Consider the following 24,506-nt stretch of genomic DNA (forward strand, 5'->3'; position numbering starts at 1 on the left):
TTCACTGAAATAGAAAATTTATTGAATGAGAAGGTTATTATTCAAGGTCTAAATTACAATAGAAACAATGATATTTTTCCTGAAATGGAATAATAATGTTTTTCCTGTCAGCTGAAATAAAATGGAGCTGCTGCTTTGCAATATATGTGACAAACCAATTATGAATATAAACACTGTAAAATCCTTTTTTTGTGGAATCCATTTTTTTCTTAAATGGTATATGAATGTTAAACTCCATTATTGTATCAGTTCAAGGAGGAGAAAGAAAATAAAAGTACAAAAATGACTGTAATTAATTATTCACATGGTGTATTTTATACAATTAAGCTTGGTTGCTTTCATGGGAGACGTACAGTTGCTGCATAATAACAATTTCCTCAACAAATAAAGTGATACAATCAATATACAGGGGTTATGTGGAGACACTTATAAGAATGTTGTATTGTTTTGTTATGCATCTTTACGTGGACTGCAGTGGTGAACATACAGCAGAGTCAGTTAGTACTCAATCTTGTTGTACAGGTTGTATAAAGGTAACGCTGACAGGTTGCTCCCCGGGTAATAAAGGGGCGTCGGAAAGGCGATGGACCGGGGAACCGGAACACGCAGCAAAGCGTTATCTCTGAAAAGCAGCGGCATCCCTACTAGTGTCTGTGCGGAGGCGTGGGCCATGTTGGCCGCCTCCAGTTCGGCTGATAGCTGCCGTTTCCATTTGTTCCTCCTGTTCTGAAACCACGTCTTGACCTGAGTCTCAGTCAGCTGCAGGCTGGAGGCTAAGCAGGCCCGCTCCGAGCTGCTCAGGTACCGCTTCATGTCGAAGGTGGACTCTAGTTGGTACACCTGACTCCGGGAGAAAACCGTGCGCGTCTTCTTCTTGGCTGAGTTGCCCTGCTTGTCCGCACCGTCTGTGTGTCTCTCCTCCGACAGAGGTGACATTTGATGGCACGGTCTCTCCTGCTCCTCCTTGTAATCCTGCAGCAGAGGCTGATGCAGGTGCGGCCGCCGCGCGAGCCCGTTACTCCTAGAGAGAGGTCCTTTACCGGGACCTATAAGCGCGAGAAGGAGATGGTGAATATCATAGCCGTCAAATACATCTAAATTGTAAGCTTTTTTAAACAGGCGACTGGAGGGGGGTGGGGTGGGGCATATTTTTTCCACATAACTACTCAGTTTGAGAGTTTGTAAAGTGTGAACTCTGACTTTCTAAATCGACTGCTGAAAGCCGGTGACTTTTTAAATAAACAATCCAGCATGAGTACGCTCGGCGTTACAGTAAGCTATTAATAAAACCCCGCTCTATTTAACGCTCAATTGACGACGTGTAGTGCAGCCATTTTAGAAACATGTTTCATCAATTAGCAGGCTCAATTAAATTTGGAATGAGAGGAAAGACAGAGGGCTAATTATTCGACCTTCCACTCTTCCGCTGCTGCAATGATAGTCTGCAACGAACAAGTGGAAGTGGATGAGCTGCACGAGGGTGGCAGTCACAGACACGGGCTAATGAAATGTGAGCTGAAGTGCAAACAAAAACAGAAAATAGGAGGCCTGGTTATTACAAAAAAATAATACAAATAAGAAGGGGCACTAATTAGGCCTACTGTCATACCATTTGATATAGTAAACAAATAATACAGTAACTGTAAATATGTCCAATAACATTTTCATTTTTGTTCGGCTACCACTTAAATATTTAGTTTATTCCCTTTACTGTAATAATAGAAATACTAATTATGATAACAATAAAATAGATGCTCACCTATACATAAGTTATGGGCTTGGTGCTGGGTGCATGGCTCGCTGTGACCCGTGTCGGAACAGAAGCAATCTGCTGAGTCCTCCCCGCCGCTGCACTCCTCCTCGGAGGACACCGACAGCGAGCGCCTCCGCGGCGGTGGCGGCGGCCCCTTAGCGAGCTCCTTGTTTACGGAGCGCGGGGCATCGGACGGCGTGCCCAAAATAGACTGGATGGTGAAGCTGGAAATCGGGCCCGACGAGCACTTGCTCCCGCTGTCTTCTGCGGTACTCATTCTCGCTTCATAACAGTATGAAGTATTGCCTGAATCTTGTCTGTCCCCTTGTATTCCGTTATTGGTTTTCTGCACGATTGGTGCGTAGAAATTACGAAAGCGTCTTTTTGTCTTCTTCAGGTTTTTTTTCTCCCCCCCCGAGCTGGTTTAATTGTGGAGTTTTAACATTGAAGGAGTTGATAGTGTTTTTTCTAGAGCTCGGGGAACATGAGTGTATTCCTGGTCCTCCTCCTCACGCTCTGGATCAGAGGCAGCAAGGTTGCGTTGCTTCATTTGCATGTAGGTAAGCTCCTCCTGGGCCAATCGCAGCCTCCAACAGAAGCCCGGACATTTCAAACTCCTGTCAAGGTCTTGAGACGGGCGAGAGAGTCGGAGAGGACCAGCAGTGCTCATTTCTACATTCAGCCGCACACAGTTTTTAGTAAAACAAATGTAGTATGTGCTGTCACGAGCTAATATTGTTTTGAGTAAATTAAAATGTGGTTATGAATTTTAAAAAAATATGTAAAAATGTTGCACTAAATTGCCATGTGTCATATCTTAAGAAAATAAATTGAGATTTGTGAAAATATATTAAAAATCAACCTTTTTTACAGTATCTTGTTGTGGTCTGTCTTAAATGGGTCTCGTTTATAAACACAGCTTGTTGTCTCTTTTTTTATCTGGAACTGCAACTTGTAACCAGGAAACGGTCCAGTCAACTGAGGATGACCTCATGTTTTTTTTATCATCTTCTGCCTGCTATATTAGCCGGGGTTACGGTAACGTGCATGCAGACTTAACTAATACAAAGGCCCAACTCATTTTTCCTGAAAATAATAAACTCATTCCGTGTCCATTATCAGCGATTAAGAATTAATTTGATCATTACTGAGCTAATCTGCCTCGTGATGACCGCGCGTGGAGTAGAGGCCGGCTAATTGATTGACTAATTGATTGGAGGTGGTGGGGGCTGAGTGCGCGCACGCGTGTGTGTGGTGTGTGAGAGGAGGGGGGCGCGCTACCCACCACCACCCATGCTCTCTCTCTCTCTCTCTCTCTCTCTCTCTCTCTCTCTCTCTCTCTCTCTCTCTCTCTCTCTCTCTCTCTCTGGTTGTGTCTGGCTGTGGGACAGCTGCGGGGCTTGATCTGGCGGTTCGGGCACATTATCCCTCTTTTACTGCTTTGTAAGGGAGCCCCAGACACATTACAAATGGTCAGCTTTAATCATCATGTCAGCGCCCTTCCCGGTAGCCACACAACCGGCATTCGGTGTTAAAGGCGGGCTGGAAAATGTAGAAGACGACGTCTACGGCCGCTGATAATGATGATGGCGATGATGATGTTGACAGCAGATCCTGCCGTCGTCGTCATCATCATCTTCATAGGAACCAGACAGAAGCATCTGGATTCACGCGTAAATATCGTCAACTGGCAGAGGGGGCCAGCAGCTGCTAAACGATCTTAACAAAACGCTTTCACAGGGGAGGCTTTACTGAAGGGGGGGGGGGGGGGCAAATATATGAGGGCAGTCAGGGCGGATGCTGGATTTATGGTGGTTACACATAAGGCGTGAAATCTGCAATGACAGTTAAATGGGTTTGTTTTATATGCCGCTCTTTTCAAACAAAGACCTTTGTCAGTGGATCCGCCTTCAGCACTTTCAGACGACTTTTGCAAAGTGAGATTAGTTCATTGTAGATAGTGGACACATCAGGCTGCTATTGTGCTGCACAGTCAATTGCACGCGCTGTTTGTTGTAAGTAAGAGTTGGCGTTTGTAGGTTACAGGCCGAGCAGTGTATTAGTATGGAAATGTTCATCCCTTGCTCGTGTTTCTGCGTTTTCAGCGAGGCCTCAAACAGCGTGGAGCGGGCCTGAGTTCGTGCTCTATCACAATGATAGGTGGCGTACGGCTGCCCGACTGCAATAACGGAACAAGATCTTTAGCAGGAGAGAAAGGTCTGAGAAAGACAGATGAAGTTATGAGGCGCTTTGATCTGGGAATCAAGCTTCGATAAATATTAAACAAAGACCCTTTACACGTGTGTATTATGATATATGGCGTGTCCAACTCTAGAATAAGGAAATTACCAGAGAAAATGATATCAATAAATTTTCTAAGTATAAACGTTGATTACGTTTCGATTTTCATTCAAGAAAGCGAGGCCTGCTCTTTTTTCAGGAGGCGTTTGCGCATGTCCGTACGCGCACATTTGTGTGTGTGTGTGTGTGTGTGAGGGGAGACAGAGAGAGAGAGAGAGAGAGAGAGAGAGAGAGAGAGAGAGAGAGAGAGAGAGAGAGAGATGTAAACTCAAGCAGAGCGCCCGAGCCCTGGAGGTGTACAATTTATGTAATCTGAGTGTGGAAATGAACTGGGTAATTTATTGGAAAACACAAAGTCAGGAAGATTGGATCAGTACAGCCTATCCACGGGCTCCTATCCATCAAGTTCCAATTAACAACCTAACCATTGAGTTTTAATGGCTTTCCAATCTACTGCCCTGATAGACTCATCAATTCCTCGGGGAGAAATTAAGAAAATCGACCGCCCCTCGGCGTTTCAGTGTCATTCTTCACAGCAACTATATGTCAAATTAAAAACACAATTAAAATTTAAACTGTTCCAATCAGACGGTGCCCCGCAACCTATGTTTCACTTAATAGAACTTTGATGAAAATCTGATGCTCGCATTCAATCAGCAAAGCAAATGGGATGGGTTTAAAACAAGATTTCCTCTTCGAGAAGTGTCAAAAGAGTTGTTCAAACACACGAGCTCTGACGCGTCCGATCACTTTTGTTTGGCCTCTGATTGCGGAAATTCACCACTTTGTATCTCAAGCAGACGCTTTGACGCACAGGACCAACGAGAGAGGTGCGTTTGAGGTGAACTTTTCTATGCGTTCATTTACTTTTGGCCCAATTTACCGGAGGAAGCCAATCAAGGAGGATGTCTGTTGTTTAATATTATTTAAAAGAACGTCTTGAGGGTTAAGTTTATAGTCAATATACATTTCTTAATGCTTCAATTCTAAATATAACTGATTCGCTTGATGTCTGTTTTAGGGAACCCTGTGCCAACCCTTGAACCACTGCCAGACACGGTTCTGTAGGCATGAGAGCCAATTTTTATTCTCTAGTTAAATGCTTTAATCTGTGCATGCAGACATTGAATCCCCCTACAACTAACTTTAATAGTCCAACACACACATGAGCAGATGCCAGTGGCCACAGAAGAGGCTAGCGTTACGCAAGGTGGTCGGGCCACTTGTGTGTTTCCAAACTGGCACTTATAGGGCTTAAAATGACCCATTCACGCTCTCCATTTTAATGTAATACAGTGAGCGAAGTCCTCGGTCACGTCCGTTTGCCCCCGCTGCTGCAAATGTACTTTATCTGATCTGCTCCCTTTACTCGTTTACATGCAGATGTCGCACAAATGGAAATTATCGAGTGGTAATTTTTTCAATTTATGCGCGCAAATCAAGGTCACAAGCTGAGCCGAAGTGGCGCGTGAACGTTGCTCGTACTTGACGCAATATGATGCAGACGTTTACGGATCGATATGTGCCAGAGGAATAATGCCAGAGCAATCTATTAATTTGCGGTAATGGGGCCGTGTTGAGTGCGCGCGGTAGGTATATACATCAATACTTTGGGTGATCTCACGATATTTGAATGAACCCTTTGTCTCTTGATGAGGTCATCATCATATCAGTTTATAGCTGACTGATTCATTTCCAATAACTGTATTAGCCTTCAGATGAAAACAGGAAATGACCTTTGAGGCAAAGGTTGTTCTGAGAAATACACGTGCCTAATAATCTGTTAAACTTTGAATACTTTTTTCTTTATGGTAATATTTCTCATATTTGGGCAATCCAAGTGCTGTAATCAGATTTATGCAGGCAGATTAAAACTGTCCTCTAACTATGAGGTGGTCAATAGTTTGTCTACCTGCGCACGAGGGAATGAAACTGTTGTTGGGTGTCCACCTGGACTCTATCACCTGATTTCAGTGTGGAGGTGGATACTGAGATTCAAAAGTATAAAGACATGTTAAAAACATTCCATCCTGGTGATTATTTATATGGATTATTTTTGCATTGCTTTTTATTGTGCCCAGCTCAAAGGGAGAAGTGTTCACTCCCTCGGTTATAGCGTCCTCCTCTTGGATCTGCATTAAGCATAATACATCAAGTTTTATTTAAAAAATTCAAATAAAAAATTCAAAAATTGATTTAAATAATAATGATTATGTAATAACTGTAAAATTATGGCTAACCTGGATCCTGTCAAAATACGAAAAGTTATTCTAAAACTGTTTTTCTTTTCAGGTTATGAAGCAATAACTTCCCCATAAGTTTGGGCAGCTTATCGTATGTTTAGTGCACTTTTATTAATTTCCATTGATTTTGTCAGATCACGAAAAATCAAGTTAACCAACCCTCCACATCCACCCACACGTTTTGCTTCCTTATTCAAGAAATAAATAGGTAGGTTAAGTATGTATAAAACAAGCACGATTATTAGTGTACCAGTAGCTTTTTATACATTTAACTGCATTGTTTATTTAACTTGCATTCAAAGACATGCATGTCTTCCTTGAGATACTCGCTTCAAGTGTCCAGTGACACCTGTGGTCGCAGCAGTTTCATCTTTTTTATTTTTTTTGGCAAACTTTGTTTAAATTTAGGCTTTAGAGCAATAGTTACTTTATGTGGAGACACTCTGAGATGTTATTTTTTAAATAAAAAAATAAGAGTAGGGATATATATATCCTAAAACAATTTGCATATACCTACCTCTCCAATTATATATTATATAAAGGTGATCCTTGTAAAGAGAGATGTTTCCTATAAAGTTGTTAAAGAAATTAAAATGATGTTCATTAAAAAAAATCTTAAATTAAAAACCAATGAATAAAAGAACCAAAATAGCAACCAAAATCAACAGTTTCAACACCAGAATAGTGAGCTAAAGATATTTGATCCGTGGATCCTGACATCTCATACTTAACATACAATACACGCACACACACACACACAGGCACACGAACACACATACAAGGCAATGAGAGAGGGAAAACAATTTTAAAGACAGCAGCTCATACTCAGAGTGATGTCCTCTTCTGAATACATTACCCATCATTTTGGCAAGATGGTGGCAATTACCCGTCTAATTGACCAAGCCACTTTTTTATGTAAAATAACGTTTTTAAAGTGCATAACACCAAGACGACCTAAACCTACAGAAACCTAAACCTGGCCAAGCTGTGTGTATGTGTTTATGTGGATAGAGGGATCTATTATCAGAATAAAAATGAATTCCGTCTACTTTTAATATTGTTTTGCATCTCTTAGTGCAAAACTATTTTATGTTATAGCGACAAAAATATATATTTGTCAATTATAGCCTAAAATGGCTCCATTTCATATCCTCTGGTCATTACTGAGATTCTCCAGACCTACAGAAGTCATTAAAACTTTACCTAAAATGTAAGGAATATTCTCCATTTATTTCACAACATGGTTCAGCAATACAATATCAAAACGTTGTTTACTGTACAAATGAGCTGTTGCAGCTCTTCTCCCAGTGCGTCATTAAATATATACATTTACATATTTTTTACACCAGTGTAGTCGATTTTTTTTTGCCGCTCCTGTTCAAAAACACACAGTAGATTAAGAGACATTGGGAGCTCACACTTGTGCTCGTGTCCATTCAGAGGAAACAAGAGTGAGACTCACTAAAACTCAACATAAAGCAACATGAGTATTTTACAGTTGACAGTGTTTTGATTGTCCCCCGTCACGCGCTTTAAAAAGCAAAAAAAAAAGGGAAATTACAACAAAGCCCCATCAATATTCCCCCGATGACAAAACATGTTTTCCGTTTAGTGGATGCATTCATTCACAGCACACCTTCGGTGTATTGCACATCATCGTGTAATGAGTTCTGGAAATGTAAATAAGATCAAATAATTTTATCAGATGATAAGCAGGCCCGCGCCTTTGGGCCGCCAATTGTTGTAAACAAGGTGAACAAAATGCTGTGGGGTTAGTCCAGAAACAGTAGATGTGTAAAAACTAGGGTGGAAAAAAAGAAAAGACACACATTAAGCAGTGTAAGCATGGTGGACTCCTGAGGTGATAATTACATAGGCCTGTGATAATAATATTAATAATAATTATAATAATATAAAACATGGGATTTGATTTTATCACGTGTAAACGGCACCCTTTTGAAAAATGACACAATATATTTGCCAAAATAGGTCCATGTAGGCCCGACAGTGTGTCTCTGTTCTTTCTTTTTTTCTTCTTCATTCAGTCAGTTGTACAAAAATATGAAGTCTTTTTTTTTTTTACTTTTCGGATGATTTTGAAAATCTACACCAATTTGTGCCGCAAGACTCAGCTATTTTCAAACCGGTCTGAGCAGCGGCACGGATGTGACGATGGGATGGGAGTAGTAGACGCCCGGGTGCGGGAAGGTGAGCAGCGGCTGGCTCACGGGCACGTTGGCACCGATGCCTCCGCTCTCCGAGATCGAGTTCTCGTGGTAGAGGATGGGCACCCGGACTATCCTCTGAGCCGCGGCGTGGCTCAGGTTGGCCGCCTCCAGCTCTGCGGCCAGCTGCCTTTTCCACTTGTTCCTTCTGTTCTGGAACCAGATCTTCACCTGAGTTTCCGTCAGGTGGAGAGACGCAGCCAGGCCGGCCCGCTCCGAGCTGCTCAGGTACCGCTTCATGTCGAAGGTGGACTCCAGCTGGAACACCTGGCTCCGGGAGAAAACCGTGCGCGTCTTCTTCTTGCGGCACGGCTTCTTGTCGTCGTCCCTCTTCCTCCATTCCTCCAGGTCGTCTTTTTTGGCTTCTTCCGCGTCGCTCTCCTCCAGGATTATCTCGTCGCCACTTTTGTTGTTGTTGTGTTCATCGTCCTCCTCGTCGTCTTTGACGTCTGGCTCGGATTTGAGAACCAGGTCCGGAGAGTCTCTGTCCGTGCCCGAGGTTGGAGAGGAGTCTCTGGCTCCTAGTTTGTCGATAACTGAAATGGGGACACAGGGAGATGTGGTCATAAACACTGGGGCTGTGTGCTGTATGTTTGGGATTTTATTACAGCCTGTTGATACTGCACAGCCTGCGGGCTTTGGGGAAACTAAGTTATAAATAGAGCCAGAAATGTTTTTGCTTGTCACATTTTTATAGCTATCCATGAATGACAACAACGTGTTCAAATACATGTATATTCAAATTACAATATACCCATACCCAAAATAACACTTCAATATATTAAGGGGATATAATATTCTAAACATTTAGGCCTGCATATTTTTTTAGTTTAATTTAAACAAATTCAGATCTCCTAATTGAACGCTTTTAAAAAATCCCCATTTATTCTTTGCATGAATGCGATTCATGCCCGCTTGTTTAAAATCTCACGTGAATAAATCACAGAAACAGGCAGGTAAAAACGCTGTCAGCCTCTGGGGAAGATGTTCACAGTGAGCGCCAATAGACAAATCAAAAGCACGCTGCGCATCGTCACCCTCATCCGATGATTTGACGATGTCTGCTTCATTTTATGCACAGTGTGTCACTTTATTGATCTATTATCCTGCCTCGTGGCATAACAAAATAGGCCTCCATAGAGGACAAGGCGTCAAACCGTTATCCACTCTGTTGTGTGGTAAAGACGAGACACGGCATCTTATGTCCAATCACCAAAACGCACCAAATCCCCTTTTATCGAGTACGTGTATGAGGTGTAAGTGCAATGTCTGGTATCTGACATAATATTATGTGTCACAAAGCGCGCAGAGTACATGGTCCTGAAAGGTCCAATGTTGTGATTGTTATTTAGAAAATAATTAAGTATTTCCTCTCTATTCTAATGATAAAGAGTAGACTAAAGACTCCAACATCTAAATAGAATTCAAAGGCAAAAAGTCTGACAATTACTTCCATATAAGTGAGTCTGACTGCACATGTAATCGTATGATAAATAGTCTTGGTTTCGGTCTGTCAGTCTTACCTTCGGTTCTGTGTAGGTGGGCGGATGAGGTCAGGGCGTAGGGGTACCACCACGCCGAGGTGCGCTCCAAGTAGTGAGCCGGTAAACTGAACCTCTGTGCGGGCAGGTCAAAGCGTGGAAAGCTGAAGTCCCCGACCTGGGAAAGGGAAAATCCTCCCTCCAAAGCCAGCTTGGTTGAAGCCAGTACGGGCTTGGGTTTGGACGGTTTGCGATCACAGTTCAGCAGGTTCTTAATGAAGAAAGGAGAGTCCTTGGCCGAAGCGCACGTCTCTTGCGTCGTCTCTGGCATCGCTGTGTTTGTGGTCTGAACGCAGAGGACCACGGAAGCAGGAATTTAAAGAGAGAAAAAAATACAAGGCTGACTTACAGACAGTCGATCTACTGGCCAGGAGTTCCTGTTTTACTCTTCTCAGTGATTTAACGCGTTGACTCGATTTCACACCCGGAGAGCGCGTGAAAACACGCGTCCTTCTAGACGAAAGAAGTAATAAAATAAAATGTTAAAAAAATTAAATTAAGACATGTATAAACATGGAGATGTCTCATTCCGGGCTCTTTCGTCAAAACGCAAACTGTGTCCACCGTGTCAGTCAGTCTGGCGTCTGTTGCTAATGATGAAATAAAAGTGTCATCCAAGTTAAATGCGGAAAGTATAGGCGATTGGGCATGTACAATGGCAAATGGGATTAAGGGAGAGACTGTGGAGGAGAGAGAGAGAGAGCGCGCGCGCGCGCGAGAGAGAGAGAGAGAGAGAGAGAGAGAGAGAGAGAGAGAGAGAGAGAGAGAGAGAGAGAGAGAGAGAGAGACCGTCCTCCCCTCTCTGTGCGCTCATGGCTGCAGGCAGTGAGCGCTCGCCTGATATTGGTCTCATACAGTCCAATTAGGCAGCAAATGAACACAGGGCTGTTAGCGCCAAAAAGGAAGGTTTGGAATAAGCGCCTCATCACACCACTAACAGTCAGACACAGATCGACTGAACGAGGTTACTTATAATCCAGTGTTTATTATTGATACAGTTTTGAACCACTTTCACTCAGGCTGCAGGTGTCTGATGATGTTTTTTTTAAATTCGACTATTTGTTAATATATTTTAGTGATATTAGATTATATTTCTAAAATTATCACCAAAACTTAAGTAACCGTAATTTAGATCAATACAATAATAATAATAGCATTTAACTCGTATACATGCTTAAAGCTTACATTAAATATCTAATGCCTATGCTTTAGTCCTTTCAAACAAGGTTAGCTTTCTAAGTAAGCTTTCTAACAGCTATCCTGCACTGCATGCAAACATATAAAATAACAGTGTATACTTCCCTAATAATCTTCGAATCATGTACTATGTTCTTTTAATCGATAACACATTTATTTTCTTGTGCAGAATTTTTATTGTAACTTATCAAAACATTAAGGATAATATTCTATGTATAGTCACAATGTCAGCATTTAATCGTCAAATAATCTTCTTTTTTTTTTTATCTCTCAGACACAATATGAAAAAGGCCTGAGATCAGGCTGCAGCTACTCCATGTGTCACCAATGGGCGATTAGATTCATATTTCTAATTCATTGATTTTCAGCGAGGGCCACTTCCACAATGTCTGCGGGTCGCACAGTCATCTATTCCTCCCTAATCGATTTGGTTAATTCATCCCTCAGATTGCACTCTTTGTAAGTGTACTATGTATATTCACTCATTGATATTAATTGACTTGTTAAAAAGCAGTCCGTTGGTTGGAAGCTGGTGTTGCGGAAGGACGGGGAGACAGCGTCCTCTGTGGGTCTACAGGAGGAAATGCATGTGTGTGGAGGGTGTGTGTTGGGTGCTTGTATTTATCATGTTGTGGGGACAAAAATACTACACATTATTGGGACTCGCCTCCAATTTGGGGGAAAAATACAGGTCCCCACAAGTCCAACCACTACATGTTAGGGTAAAGACTATGGTTTTGGTTAGGGTAGGCATGTAATAAGACTAGAAAATAATGCAAGTCAATGCATTGTCCTCCAAAATCGACAAAAGACAAGTTTGTGTGAGACCTGACGGATAGTGACAATACTGTCATCCTCTAAGTACAGCACATTTGTCCTATAGAAATGTACTCATTTCAGTTATGAATCATCATCATCATCGTCATCATCATCTGTTCCCTAAAGACATTCATTATGTGATATGCAGCCATAATAGAGGGTGTCAGTGAAAAGGTAAAGGTTGCATTTGGTGCCACAATGCATTTTTTCCCCATCATCTGTAGAGTTCTTACAAGCACTGGCATGTCCGTGTAATTAACACATGCTATTCATTTAGTGAGCTGCTCAAGTGGAGATATCCTGTTACTGTGATGTAATTACCGCCTTTCCTCATCATCACAGGTATTTGATGGTGCTCTCAGACTGAGCTGCCAAATGGGTGTTTTCATTAGTACAAAATCCAAAGAATTCACATTATTTCAACATGCCTCAGTCAGTATTTGATAATGGACCGCTCTTTGGAAAGGTCTGAATCATTTTATTTTATATTATTTTATTGCAGCAGTGATATTTGTATCCCTGAAGACACTTTTGATACTGTGATTTTGTCCACGAAAGCTCTATTTACACTGCATTGAAGTTACTCAAGTTCTTGGGAACTCTTGCAATTTCACCCACATTTTTGTAGTATTTATATGTTTATATGATTCACAACACAGAGAAGAAACTAGGCATTCTAGAGAGCAAGCATCGGAGCAACAGTCTTTAAAAAATATTCATTTATAAGAGCTGGACTTCCTGAACTAAATTTAGAAAGTCAATATTAGTTCAAGTCCTGATTCTTACATATCTGACAGTTTTTCCACAAGTGGCCACTATTGGACCCCAGACATTTAACGTTATTATTGTCTTTAAGGTGTTTACATTACAAACATTATTGACATTTGTATGTCATGATATATAGCTGCCATATCAGAGGAGACATTCTTGTAAAAAAACGATGATGATTACACATGATGGTCACATGATGTTTTACTTCATAATCTACAGTCTGCACAGTACTAAACCCAAACAAACAGAGCTGAATATGTGTCAGTAAAGCAGCACCAAGGCTTGTGATTAACTGACATCACATCTTCCACCGTGTACCAATCTATGACATAATACATTTTCTTGTTGTCAAAATCTTATTTAAGTTGAATTATTTTAAAAGGAAAGGCGGTGGGCTCAGGGGGAGAATGTACAGAAATGAAACACACAGAGAAGCTGATGCCTGATGAAGGTCTGTGTGGCCAAAATGGTGCATGAAATGAATAAATATATAATTTAGGAGCTCTTCAGTGTGCAGATATCACTACTCTTTGTTGTCTTGTTATTTTAACCCTTGGATAAAAGTGACTCTCGTAGGCTGTTATCACATTGGCCTGGTTCCCAGGTTGTGCTTTTGAATAGTCCAATAGAGATTGTTTAATTAAGGGACCAGTAATGACCACAAATTTAAATTTACCACAGTACTTTAACGCTATAATAGCGGTCCATAACTGGGGACGAAAACAGCACAACATACGCAAATATAAACAGTACAAACTAAGATCCTGTACTAAAATACAGTTAATATTATGTATTGATTAGAAACATGCAGTAGACATTGCCCAGAGGCCACATAGGCCTTCTGAATGCTCCATAAGTCTATTTTTGTTGCTCCTCGGGTAGGTTACTATGACTTTTATATTATTTATTTCAAAGCGCCCAGATATTGATTATTTCACAAGGAAAAATGACAAATGGCAGGAGGGAATGACACGGTCAGCAGGTTCTATTAGAGAAATGATAGTGTTGCTCGTGGTTTGTTAAAAGGTCCAGTTTAGATACTTTATAGGTTTACATCCATCATCGTCTAATGACCTATTTGATGAAAAACACGCGCTCTGGTGACAATGGCCCTGTGCAGCCAACTTCGCTTTGTAATTGCTCCCATATTAAATATAGATTTTTGTTTTGATATCTTGTGAGAATTCCTTTCTGTGGGTCAAAATTGTGATAAAAGACATGGATGCAACGGCAAAAGCTCAGAGGGAGAAAACTGGAAGGAAAATGGGGAAAATAGGCGGTGTAGAGGTGGTGACGGTGGAACTGTGGGTTCTTAGTCGTGAAGGAAGTATTCAGATCTGTGATTTAAGTAGAATAAGCAGTACTCCATTACAAGTAAAAGTAAGTATTATTGACAAATGTACTTTAAGTCTCAAAACTAAAAGTACTCGTACTCGTCAATGTGAAAGTAGCATTATAGTGTTGTAGTTGAGTGGATCTACTTTTAACAACATTTTAAACAGTTTTGTAGTTTTATCTACAGAAATTTATAAACTGATAATTTTTTTATGTAAAATTGTAATCTTAAAAGTAATAGTAGCTGTCAGATTAATGTAGTGTTGGGGGATATATTCAGATCTTTTACAAACATTACATACACTGCACATTACCGGTAAAAGTATTTTAAAATTAAACCTAAAAGTGTAAAAGTATTATTTGGGAGGGGGGGGGGGGGGTCATTTATCACTGCAGGACCCTCTGTACTTCTTGCACTTTTAACTGGACACTCCTGTTGGCACGAGCCATTAAACCGTTGAAGGCCACACTGAGATTGCTTTAGATTTAAGTATTGCATTTAACTTGTAAAGGAATTGGTGGCCCTCCACTGACCCAGCAAGCTTTAATTGGGATTGTGCGAGTATTGATCGTAAGTGGCCAGGCGAATCTTGAATTACGGCCTGATTAGCTTTTACTCGGCCCCTTGCACCAGCCAGTCGAAGGAGCTCAATGTCATTCAGGTTGGATCACTTCAGCGGCCACTTGACTAGAGGGAATCTTGTTACTTCCTGTGTAAACAGGAAACAACATGTATCTAAGGAGCGGCATGACAGTTCTTCTGTCAAATTGACTTTAGTCACATGAGGCTGTAATTTTCCCTTAGTGTACGGTCACTTTAAGAAACAATGTTAGCATCTCCCTTATGAGTAGAATATGGGCACATAGAAGGTGTATTCTCCTTTTTATCTCTCCTGCTCTCATTTTATCCACATTTTATGACTCCTTCTCTTCCTTTATTGTTTCTCGGCGGAGATGATGACCTCTGTAAGGTTTGGATGGAAACAGTCATGGGAGCGATGTAGCCCTTTTTCTCTATTATGAGCAGCTTCATCCGAGCCCTCCGGGCACCAAGCCTCAATATCCACCCTCTGTTCCTCGAAAAAAAACGCTGGTGATCGTCAGCTTTTAGCCAGCCTGCCTGTATGTGTCATTACAACTCGGTAATCTGGAGAGGGCAACAGAAAAGTTCTCATCAGTGTCAGCCTGAGATATAGATATGGGCCGGGTAACAAATGGCCAAATGCACAGGCAGCAGAGCAGACCATCAATAAAGCAATTTCTTGTGTCATAACAGCCGCGCTTTTCCTAAAGCTAACCTTTCAAAACTTTTCCCTCTGCAAATCGCTGCAGCCCCACCATTAGAGTCCTGCCTTGTGAATTTAATGGATTCCGTACAAATAATATTCCACCATAATGGAAAAGGTTGAAGTCACTGAAGACAGATGAAGTCATAAACACGTATAATTGAGAATCAAAGACCGATAAATTTTAAACTGCTATCCATTTTCCCTTTTTAGATGATGATCTATGTCAGCTCGGCTGCAGGAAAATGGAAGAGATTATGGTGGAAAATTATAACAATAAATTTTCTAAACATACACCTTGATTATGCTTCGATTTTTTGGAGGGGTAGAGGGCGAGGGAGGGGGTTTAGAAAGAAGGCTGGGATTGCTGAAAGCTTGCTGGCTAAATGGCACCATAAAAAAGGTTCCCTGCTCTTTTGCCTGCAGAGCGTAGGCATGCCTGGAGGTGTGATTTTCCCCCTCCTCTAAATGGGGGAAATGAATTGTGTAATTTATTGCAAACGTGCACACAGTGAGATTAGATCAGCATATCCCATCAAAGGAACAACAATCAATCAGCCTCTAGTTAACAGCTTGAAACACATAAACCAGGGCACCTAATGGCTTTCCAATTTAACAGATTGATAGACTTATCCGGTCCTAAGGGATGAATTAAGAAAACCGGGTACTTTCACACAGGCACTGGCACTTTTGACAGGACCTTTTTACCCCCTCTAGCTTTCTTACCATCTTTACTCCTGAATATAGAGATATGGTTAACCTGAAAATAAAGAGAAAGTCAGTTTTCCCTCTTTTCTTTTCTTTTTTTCTTTCTGTTTGAGAAAGCACTCCAGAGCTGATTTGTTATTCAGATGAGGCGGGAGTGGAAGTGTGTCAGATGTGGAGAATGGGCTCATTTTAATGACCTGATTATCGCAGGTCATTTGGAACTGTGAAATCAAGGGAGCTATTCAAAGCCACTTAACAATATCTAAATGTGACCCGGGCGACCCATTCAACCAAGAATGTAGTTTTAAAAATGGAACTTGTTTGTTTCATATCTTATTAATCACATAATTGTCTCACGTAAACTCATCAGTGCAAAAAAATATTAAAGGAATAGTTTGACATTTTGGTAAATACACTTATTTTCGTAATTGCCAGAAGTTAGATGAGAAGATTGATACCTCTCTCGTGATAAATATGTGGCTGGAGCCAGCAGCCAGTTAGCTTAGCTTAGCATAAAGACTGGTCTATCCAGGTTACATAAAAGGCTCACAAATTGTAACATGGTATATATTGTACATTCATTTCATACAAAAACCAACGTGTTAAAAAGGTTATTTTACTGTGGTTTATGTAGTGGACTATATGATGGCTATCATGGAGACTCCATGAAGATAATGGTCCAGGACAAGAAATATTTCAGCACATATCCATTTTAAAACGGCATATTTAAAATGTATACACTTTGGCGTTGGTACAGGTTAGACAAAGGTGTGTTTATTAGTGAGCTTTAAAGGTGCTGGTAGGCACATTTAATTACGTTTTTGTTACCTTTGGGTAGGCCAGCTGTTTACCCGTTTCCAGTCTGTATGCTAAGGTAAAAAAGACCACAAGTCTATGCTGTGCTGTTATTTACCACTACACTTTCATGAGGTTTATGAGAGGCCAGAGACGGCACTCACTACTTTGTGTCTGTATGTGTGAATGCAGCATTCTTGCACAGGCGGAGTTTAGTACTGTTTGAACTGAACGTACCACTAAACTGAAGACTGAAGTGCATCTGAACTGTGATGCTATCATTCAGCTTAGAAAACAAGCGACAGAACTACACAGCCAGTGACAAATCTTTGAACTGAACGAAACGATACAAATAAGCAAAGTGATTTTAAATTTCCACCTCAACAGTGAGCAGCGAATACCAGCCTCAAAGGAACACATCCAAAGAAGGTTGACCGGCTGTAAGAGGCAGGGCCTTGACCCAGGGAACTAGCGTAATGCACACTCTGTGTCACCATATTATCTTGTCCACATCCACAGAGACAGCTGATCTCTCTGTGTCACTGCATAATTGAGGAGCTGTTGGTATCAAGGATGTGACCCTGAGAGGGATGAGAAAGTGTTACCCTAGACCCCCACGAGCAGACCAGAGGAACCGACTCGAGTGGGAACCACAGAAGGGGTGCATCCACAGGCCAGAGGCGGCAGACAGTCTCCCCCACAGTCTCTGAAGCCAGTGGCCCGTAACACATGCAAGTGACTGATGTGTGCGCTCCACTGTTATGTGACAGAACTCCACATTAAAGAGGAAACTGATCTTCTGGTCAGTATTAAGGGCTGGGGTCAATTTCGTCTCGTCTCTCACACTTCGGGGAAATGGATTGAGATTCAGCTCATGGGTTGGGAATGAGACATAATTGATTACTGATAATCAATACATTGGCCAATGAATAAGAGCCCATTACTAACCAATCATCAAACTAATAGCACTTTAGCTGCCTCTTTGTTTCTGTCTTTCTATCAGCTTAGCAGAAAACCTGCAGCTATCTGACACACAGGACGGATTGATGCTCCAAAATTGAAGAGGACAAGAGAGAAAATAACCAAACACAAAACAGGAACAAGACTATTAAACTCAACAAGAGTCTCACTCTGCAGGTCAGAGAACAAAAATTGTGGTTTCCTACTTGACATTAATACTCTTATCCTCCTCGTGGACACAACTCTGCTGATCCTCTTGTTTGTTCTGTGGGCGCAGCGAAGATCACATGATCACAAAGAGCACCCAAACATGATTACTCCCCTCCTCATGACGGACAGTAATTGGTGTTTGTTTGCTCTCTTCTCTCCCTCTCTTGTGTCGCGGGGGGGTAAAGAGCGTTATTACTGTCAGCTGATTAGTATGGCTCCACCAGCAGCTGTCAGGACGAACTAATAAGAAGAAACTTGAGCAGAGTGACAATAGAGGACTGTGCACACACACACAGACATATTTTATTTAAGCATACACTGAGGGAGTGAGATAGAGAGATTCATTTGACATGCCTTCAATGTATTTATTTCTTTCAGCATGTGTGTAAAGCAAATAAGTAAAGATAAATGCATGGGGCCACAGCTTTGTATTACTGATCTAATAGCCTAAATGTATTACTCATCATAACCAATATTACTTTCAGTACAGAACATGTGTCAGAGGGTGTACAAGGTGCATGCTCTCACCTATGTTTCCTTACTGCAGCCATGTTAAGCTCTACTCTTAACCGACTTAAAAGACCTCTGGAGCTCTCCTAAATTTAAAAGTATTTTCAAGTCAAAACTACTTTTATTCTTAAGTTTGCAACTAGGATTAAATGTAAAAGATTTTTACTCTTTTCACTCAAGTCCAAAACAGGTTGATAATTATGGGCTCTGGTGTCTAAATAGTTTTGACAATGTAGATACAGCAATATCAGACAACACTTGAATATACAATGTACTTTATCCATCTTAGTCATATAATGTTCCTTCTGTACTGTAAACAACAAATATACAACCAGCATCAATTCCTAATGGATCTTTCAGAATTGCTTTCCTAATACATCAAGCATTCACACCAACCCTTGACAACTCTATCTTCCACACATCTTAACACACCCCAAAGTCCTCAGGGCACCCAGGAAAATTAACCATTTAATAGCAATAAATAACAGATTCTGACTCAAGGGGACTTCAAATCAGCCTCTCTCTCTCTCTCTCTCTCTCTCTCTCACACACACACACACACACACACACACACACACACACACACACACACAAAGACTAGCCTCACAAAGCTGGATTAACACCAAACAGCCCAATGAAATGTTTTATTACTGAGGTTGCACATACAGGTATGCAACATCTATTTTCCACCCATTCATGTACACACTAGCCTCATAAAACTTTGTTTTTGGGAGGAATTGATAACCATTAAATCAAACAACAGAAATATACTGAAAGCAGACATGATGATATACCAGGGTTATCTTCAGTGATTTACTAAAGTTAAGTACTGTGCTTAAGTACACATTTGAGGCACTTTATTTGAGTATACCCATTTCATATTACTTTATACTTCTTCTCGACCACATTTATTTAACAGATTGACTTACTTTATAGAATAAGATTTTACATAAAAAATATAATAACCTATAGAATACCTAAAACTACTGACAGTAAAAAGAACAGTTCAAATGACCTCCCCCTCAACCAACCATTGTATAATCCAAGCTATACATTGATGCATCAGTTATAATAATCAAAATATAAGTATAAAACTCATAGCTTCTCTTTACTAAACAGGGAGTACTTTTACTTGTGGTACTCTAAGTACATTTAGCTAATAACCCTTTTTACGTACTTCTACTGAAGTGACATTTTGAAGTCCGTACTTTTATTTTTAATGGTGTATTTTCATATTGCAATATTACTTAAGTTAAAATACAAAATACTTGTTCTACTGGTTTCCATGAGGGATGATTCTGTGACTTTGTAAAAACCATGCAGCACGTTACATTGTGGCATTTATCTTTTCTGTTTTCATAAAATGTCTGTCTTCTTTCCTTGTTTCTCTCCTTTTTTTCTCGCTGACGACGTGTACTGTTACAGGCCCTTGTATTACTCAAAATGGAGTATTGACTATTTGTAAAAACACAAGTGCAAATCAAATCAACATTGTGCAGGGACAGATGAACGCTGCCTACCTGTACACACGCAGGAAAAGGGGGCAGTTAGTGACCAATTGATTTGATGTGAAGGAGGGGCATTCTTTTCCCTGCAGTGCAAAGGCCTCCACTGTACACTGTACGGCTAGCAATCACTCCTCCACCTTACCTCCATCTACCTCTAACACCCAACTGTGTCCTCAATCTCCACTTCCACCGGGCTCAGGTATATGCAACTTTTCCGTCAGCACTGTTATGTATTTGGCTTTCTATTTCACTTTAATAGGAGAGAAATTGGCAACATATTCTTTTACAGCCCCCTGGCACCATTAGAAAGCCTGCTGTCATTTGGATTATTTATGAAAAACTATTTCATGCTTACTTACATTTGCTGCTTATTTTCCCCCAGTGTGACCTGCAGCAGATTTAGTTCCATTTCGAAAGCCTTAAAGCCAATTCTTTATATCTGCAGGTCAGCCTTCTCGATTGAGTCGAGATTGAAATACCAGTGTGTAGAGGAAAAGGTATGGCAAGAGGAAACCAATGGTGTTTTATTGTGTTGAGGGCTATAGTAAAAAGAACAGGGAGGGGGGTACTTAAAGAGGAAACGATGGGGGTGAAGGCAAAGGAGCGGGGGTGAATTTTAGGTGGATGTAGAACCGGAGACACCTGCAGAAATAAGAGGCAATGCAGAGGCAGCAACAAAAGTTGAGGAATGAAAGGGCCACAACAATCCAGCTGCTCGTGAGCAGCAAAAGCAACAAAGACCGGCCAAGAACTGAGTCAGCAAATTGGCATAGAAAGTAAAAAACAGTAAAGACATAAAAAAAAAAAAGGAAAGTGGTCTTAAATCCGCAAGATTTTATATTTCATCTAAAAACATGTCAAATACCGTTGTTTGTGAGGTGTTTTACAAGGTCCACAAAGATAAACTTTGTTGGGGATTTTTTGCTTGTGATATTTTTCCCCTGTGTTTCTAGAATCTATACTCATATTCTTGTCTGTACAAGAAAATTGGCAATCTTTGTCTTTCAACATATCAAATAAATCAAAATAAACTTCCCCGCTAAGGAGCTTGAAAGGCCAGGACAAAGCAGTCACCTGCATGCATCTATACTCATAATACCATACTGTATGGGGTCTTTTACTCACCAATGCACACACACACACACACACACACACACACACAAACACACTTTTGATCTGGGTTTGTTCTGGGCTTTATACAGTGACCCTAATAAACTGCGGCGTGGCCAGGCAGGTTTGTCACTGTCACAGGTAAATGATGTAATTAATGAGTGTGAAGCGGAGTGGATGGGTGCCGGGGTGTTAGCTTTTAAACACCTCTCCAGCTGACTGGGTTTGGGGAGGCCCAGCTGGACACAGCCAGCGGATCGATAGGGGGTCAGGGGTCAGTCAACCCTCCCATTATAACCCCGGTGGCTCCCATCATCGTCTGGCTAACGATGCCTGCAGGAGGGCCAGAGATGGAGCCACTGCAGGGAGAGGAAGCAGCTTCTGGAGCTTCAAACGGAGGCTGGTGTGCTTTCTGGGCTCTGAAGCCTAAAACTCATATCTATAAGGTTTATTTGTGACTATTGTTAATGTACTTATCTGTACGTGTGTATGATGGAGTGTCCCACCTGCTTTATGTTGGTCACAGACTCTCTATATTCTGTTATTGAGAAATGTTGGAGAACTTGTCGGGTCACAAATGGTTGTTAATGACGGGACATGTTTGTATTTTCACATATTGAAATCAGATTAAGCTCAGCCGTGCCGGTAAGATGTAATAATTTATCTTGCTTGTGCAGTTTCCTTTGTCTCAGGGATTTGTGATATTAAAACAAGACAGAATATGGCACATATTGACATTGATTTCTGCCCAAGTATCATTTCTCTGCATAGATCAAAGTGTGCGGATATCCTTTCTATCAGTTGGGACTTTTTGATACTTCCGGCACATTAGTTGAAGTCAGGTGGAGCGGTGGTTATCATGCATTTGACCAAGTATCATGAAAATGCATTTGAATTAATTGATTTGGATTGTAAACAACATTTTTTAAATGAAGGTTTTTTGCAGTAAAGACTGTACAGAGCTGTTGGTTATCCAGATCTCCAGCTAAACGTACTGACACACCAACAGTATACATATCTTGCTTATCATTTCTAATCCGCATTTTTTTTTTGTTTTATTTGTCATCATCAAATATCATCAAACTAAAATATCCCAACTGCATCTGTAGTGATGGCCTCTGGCTAATGTCAAGGACAAAGAGAACAGCAGGAGAAGATGGGAAATTGTTCTGGGTCAGAGTGGTTTAATCATTAACTGTGAGTCTATTGATGAAATGCCTTTTGTTTGGAAAAACAAAACTCATTTCATGTTTAATTTTAAAACATTGTGGGTTTTTTTGCCAAAGCAATAGCACTGTAGCACCTCAAATTTTAATTTGATATTGTAGTTGATGTAATTCTCAGGGATGTTGTATGTTATTTGAGCACACTGAAACACTGAATCACTCGTTTTCTTTCTTTTCTTTTAAATTACTCATAAAGTTAAATATGCCAAATCCCATAACATCTTTGCAAGGATTTATCTCAAATATTCAGTGGAATAAAGTTAAGATGATCATTAGATTCATTATTAGGAAATGTAGAAATTATTTTTTCAAACTAAACCTCAGATTTTATCCAGCAAAACATTATTTGTGGAAAATAAGAAAAGGCAACTTGTCAAACAACAAACAAGAACTATTAGCTCTGTAAATATATAGTGGATTCATGTTGCTGAGCAGAGAATGAAGTCGCTCTCCCTCTGTATGTGTTGTTATCGGAGCTTCTTCTTGCTATGTTGACATAGCCGGGCCGGCCCCGCATGCTTTTAGTGCATGTTGGTGCACGTGAGCGTGCACCACCTCACAGCTGCTACTCTGCACTGCTGATAACGCCGTCCCAACCCACTCTCCAGTTTCCCCTCAGGTAAACACTGTTAGCTCTGTCAGCTCTTTCACCATAGTTTGCACTGTTAGTGCTGTTAGCACTGTTAGCTATGAGCCGCCATCTCGCCAGAATCAGAATGCTCCCAATCTTGGATGTTGCACCTCTAAAGTGTGCCTCGCATTTGTTGGAGCTTTGAAGTTTTTTATCCCGTAGGTGCCCCGAGGAATATTGCAACCAGTTTTGTTCATGATGTTGATACGTCATTAATATTACAGCAGGGGAACATGGGAAATCGTTTCTAACCAGATTGATCAATATCATTAAAAGGGCAAAAGCCTAATCTAAAACTTCCCTCACATTAGTATAACTGTCCAATTCAGACCCCTCTTTACTCAGACTCAACAGCCACTCCAGCAGATCCATACAGAGATCAAAACTCAGCAGCTAATTTAGAGTGTGTGCTAGAGTTTTTAATGCTGTGAGCTCCCAGAGGAATACTTGGACCAGTTTTGTTCATGATGTTGATACATTATTAATATTGCATCAGGGAAGCAAATCGTTCCCGGCCAGATTGGGTTTGATCAATATCCTCAAAGGGCAGAAGCCTCATTAATCTAAAACTTCCCTTACATTAGCAGGACTGTCCAATTCAGACACCTCTTTACTGCCGCGGATCCATACAGAGATCCAAACTCAAAAGCTAATTTATAGTTTTTAAAGCTGTGAGCTCCCCGAGGAATACTGAGACCAGTTTTGTTCATATTGATGTTGATGCATTATGATTATTATAGGGATCTTAATCTGCGATGAAAAAAGATTGATGTTTCATAAAACATCACAATGAACTTCTGTCAGGTAGAAACAAGTTTCTCCAGTATTTTTGAAAGATTTTATGACCATAAATGAGTGGAGAAATTTGTATTACTCACTGCTTTTTCAAACTGCTTGACATAAAATATCAAAAGACAATATATAAAAGAAAGGCAAGTCATTAAAAAGGTACATAAATAGTTCTATAAAGGAATAGAATAAAACAGAGGATGACACATTTGCGAAAAGTTAAAGAGTATACCTGAAACCATTAGTTGATTAATAATATTTCAAGTAAATATGACAAACATGCAGGATTTGCTTCATGTCTTATGTGATGATACGCTAAATATCTTTTACGAGCAAGTTGAATATTTAATTTATTAAATATTTTTTATTTTATTTTATTTTCACTAATTTCAGACATTTCATAGACAAAACAAATTGATTGACCCATTAATTAAGAAAATAATCGGCAAATAATTGTTAGTTGCAGCCCTAAAAAAATAGATATTTATTTTGTTTCAGTCCGAAGATCAGTGCAAGATGTGAGCGGACATGCTGAGAGTTGACACTCTACCTGTGACCCAACGGTGTTTAAAGATGTGCCAGTGGACG

At 40.6% G+C, this 24,506-nt stretch overlaps 2 protein-coding genes across 2 annotated transcripts; both read right to left on the minus strand.

Moving 5' to 3' along the window:
* Nucleotides 1-249: 249 nt before the first annotated feature.
* On the minus strand, nucleotides 250-2,030 carry hmx2 (H6 family homeobox 2; the record flags this gene model as incomplete). The annotated part of the gene is made up of 2 exons (XM_079169151.1): nucleotides 250-1,046; nucleotides 1,760-2,030. 2 exons carry the CDS (start codon nucleotides 2,028-2,030, stop codon nucleotides 499-501), a joined length of 819 nt encoding a protein of 272 aa, XP_079025277.1. The 3' UTR covers nucleotides 250-498.
* Nucleotides 2,031-7,583: 5,553 nt separating this feature from the next.
* On the minus strand, nucleotides 7,584-10,441 carry hmx3a (H6 family homeobox 3a). The gene is made up of 2 exons (XM_079168435.1): nucleotides 10,046-10,441; nucleotides 7,584-9,058 (listed from the first exon to the last, which is right to left on the minus strand). Exons 1-2 carry the CDS (start codon nucleotides 10,332-10,334, stop codon nucleotides 8,436-8,438), a joined length of 912 nt encoding a protein of 303 aa, XP_079024561.1. The 5' UTR covers nucleotides 10,335-10,441; the 3' UTR covers nucleotides 7,584-8,435.
* Nucleotides 10,442-24,506: the final 14,065 nt, after the last annotated feature.

This window comes from Pholis gunnellus, assembly GCF_910591455.1.
Source record: "Pholis gunnellus genome assembly, chromosome: 11".
Lineage (NCBI taxonomy): Eukaryota > Metazoa > Chordata > Actinopteri > Perciformes > Pholidae > Pholis > Pholis gunnellus.

Coding starts and splice junctions, on each gene's coding strand:
- hmx3a (XM_079168435.1), bottom strand. CDS start 10,334: ATGCCAGAGACGACGCAAGAGACGTGCGCTTCGGCCAAGGACTCTCCT. Junction 9,059..10,045: donor CCACCTACACAGAACCGAAG/GTAAGACTGACA, acceptor TCCCCATTTCAG/TTATCGACAAACTAGGAGCC.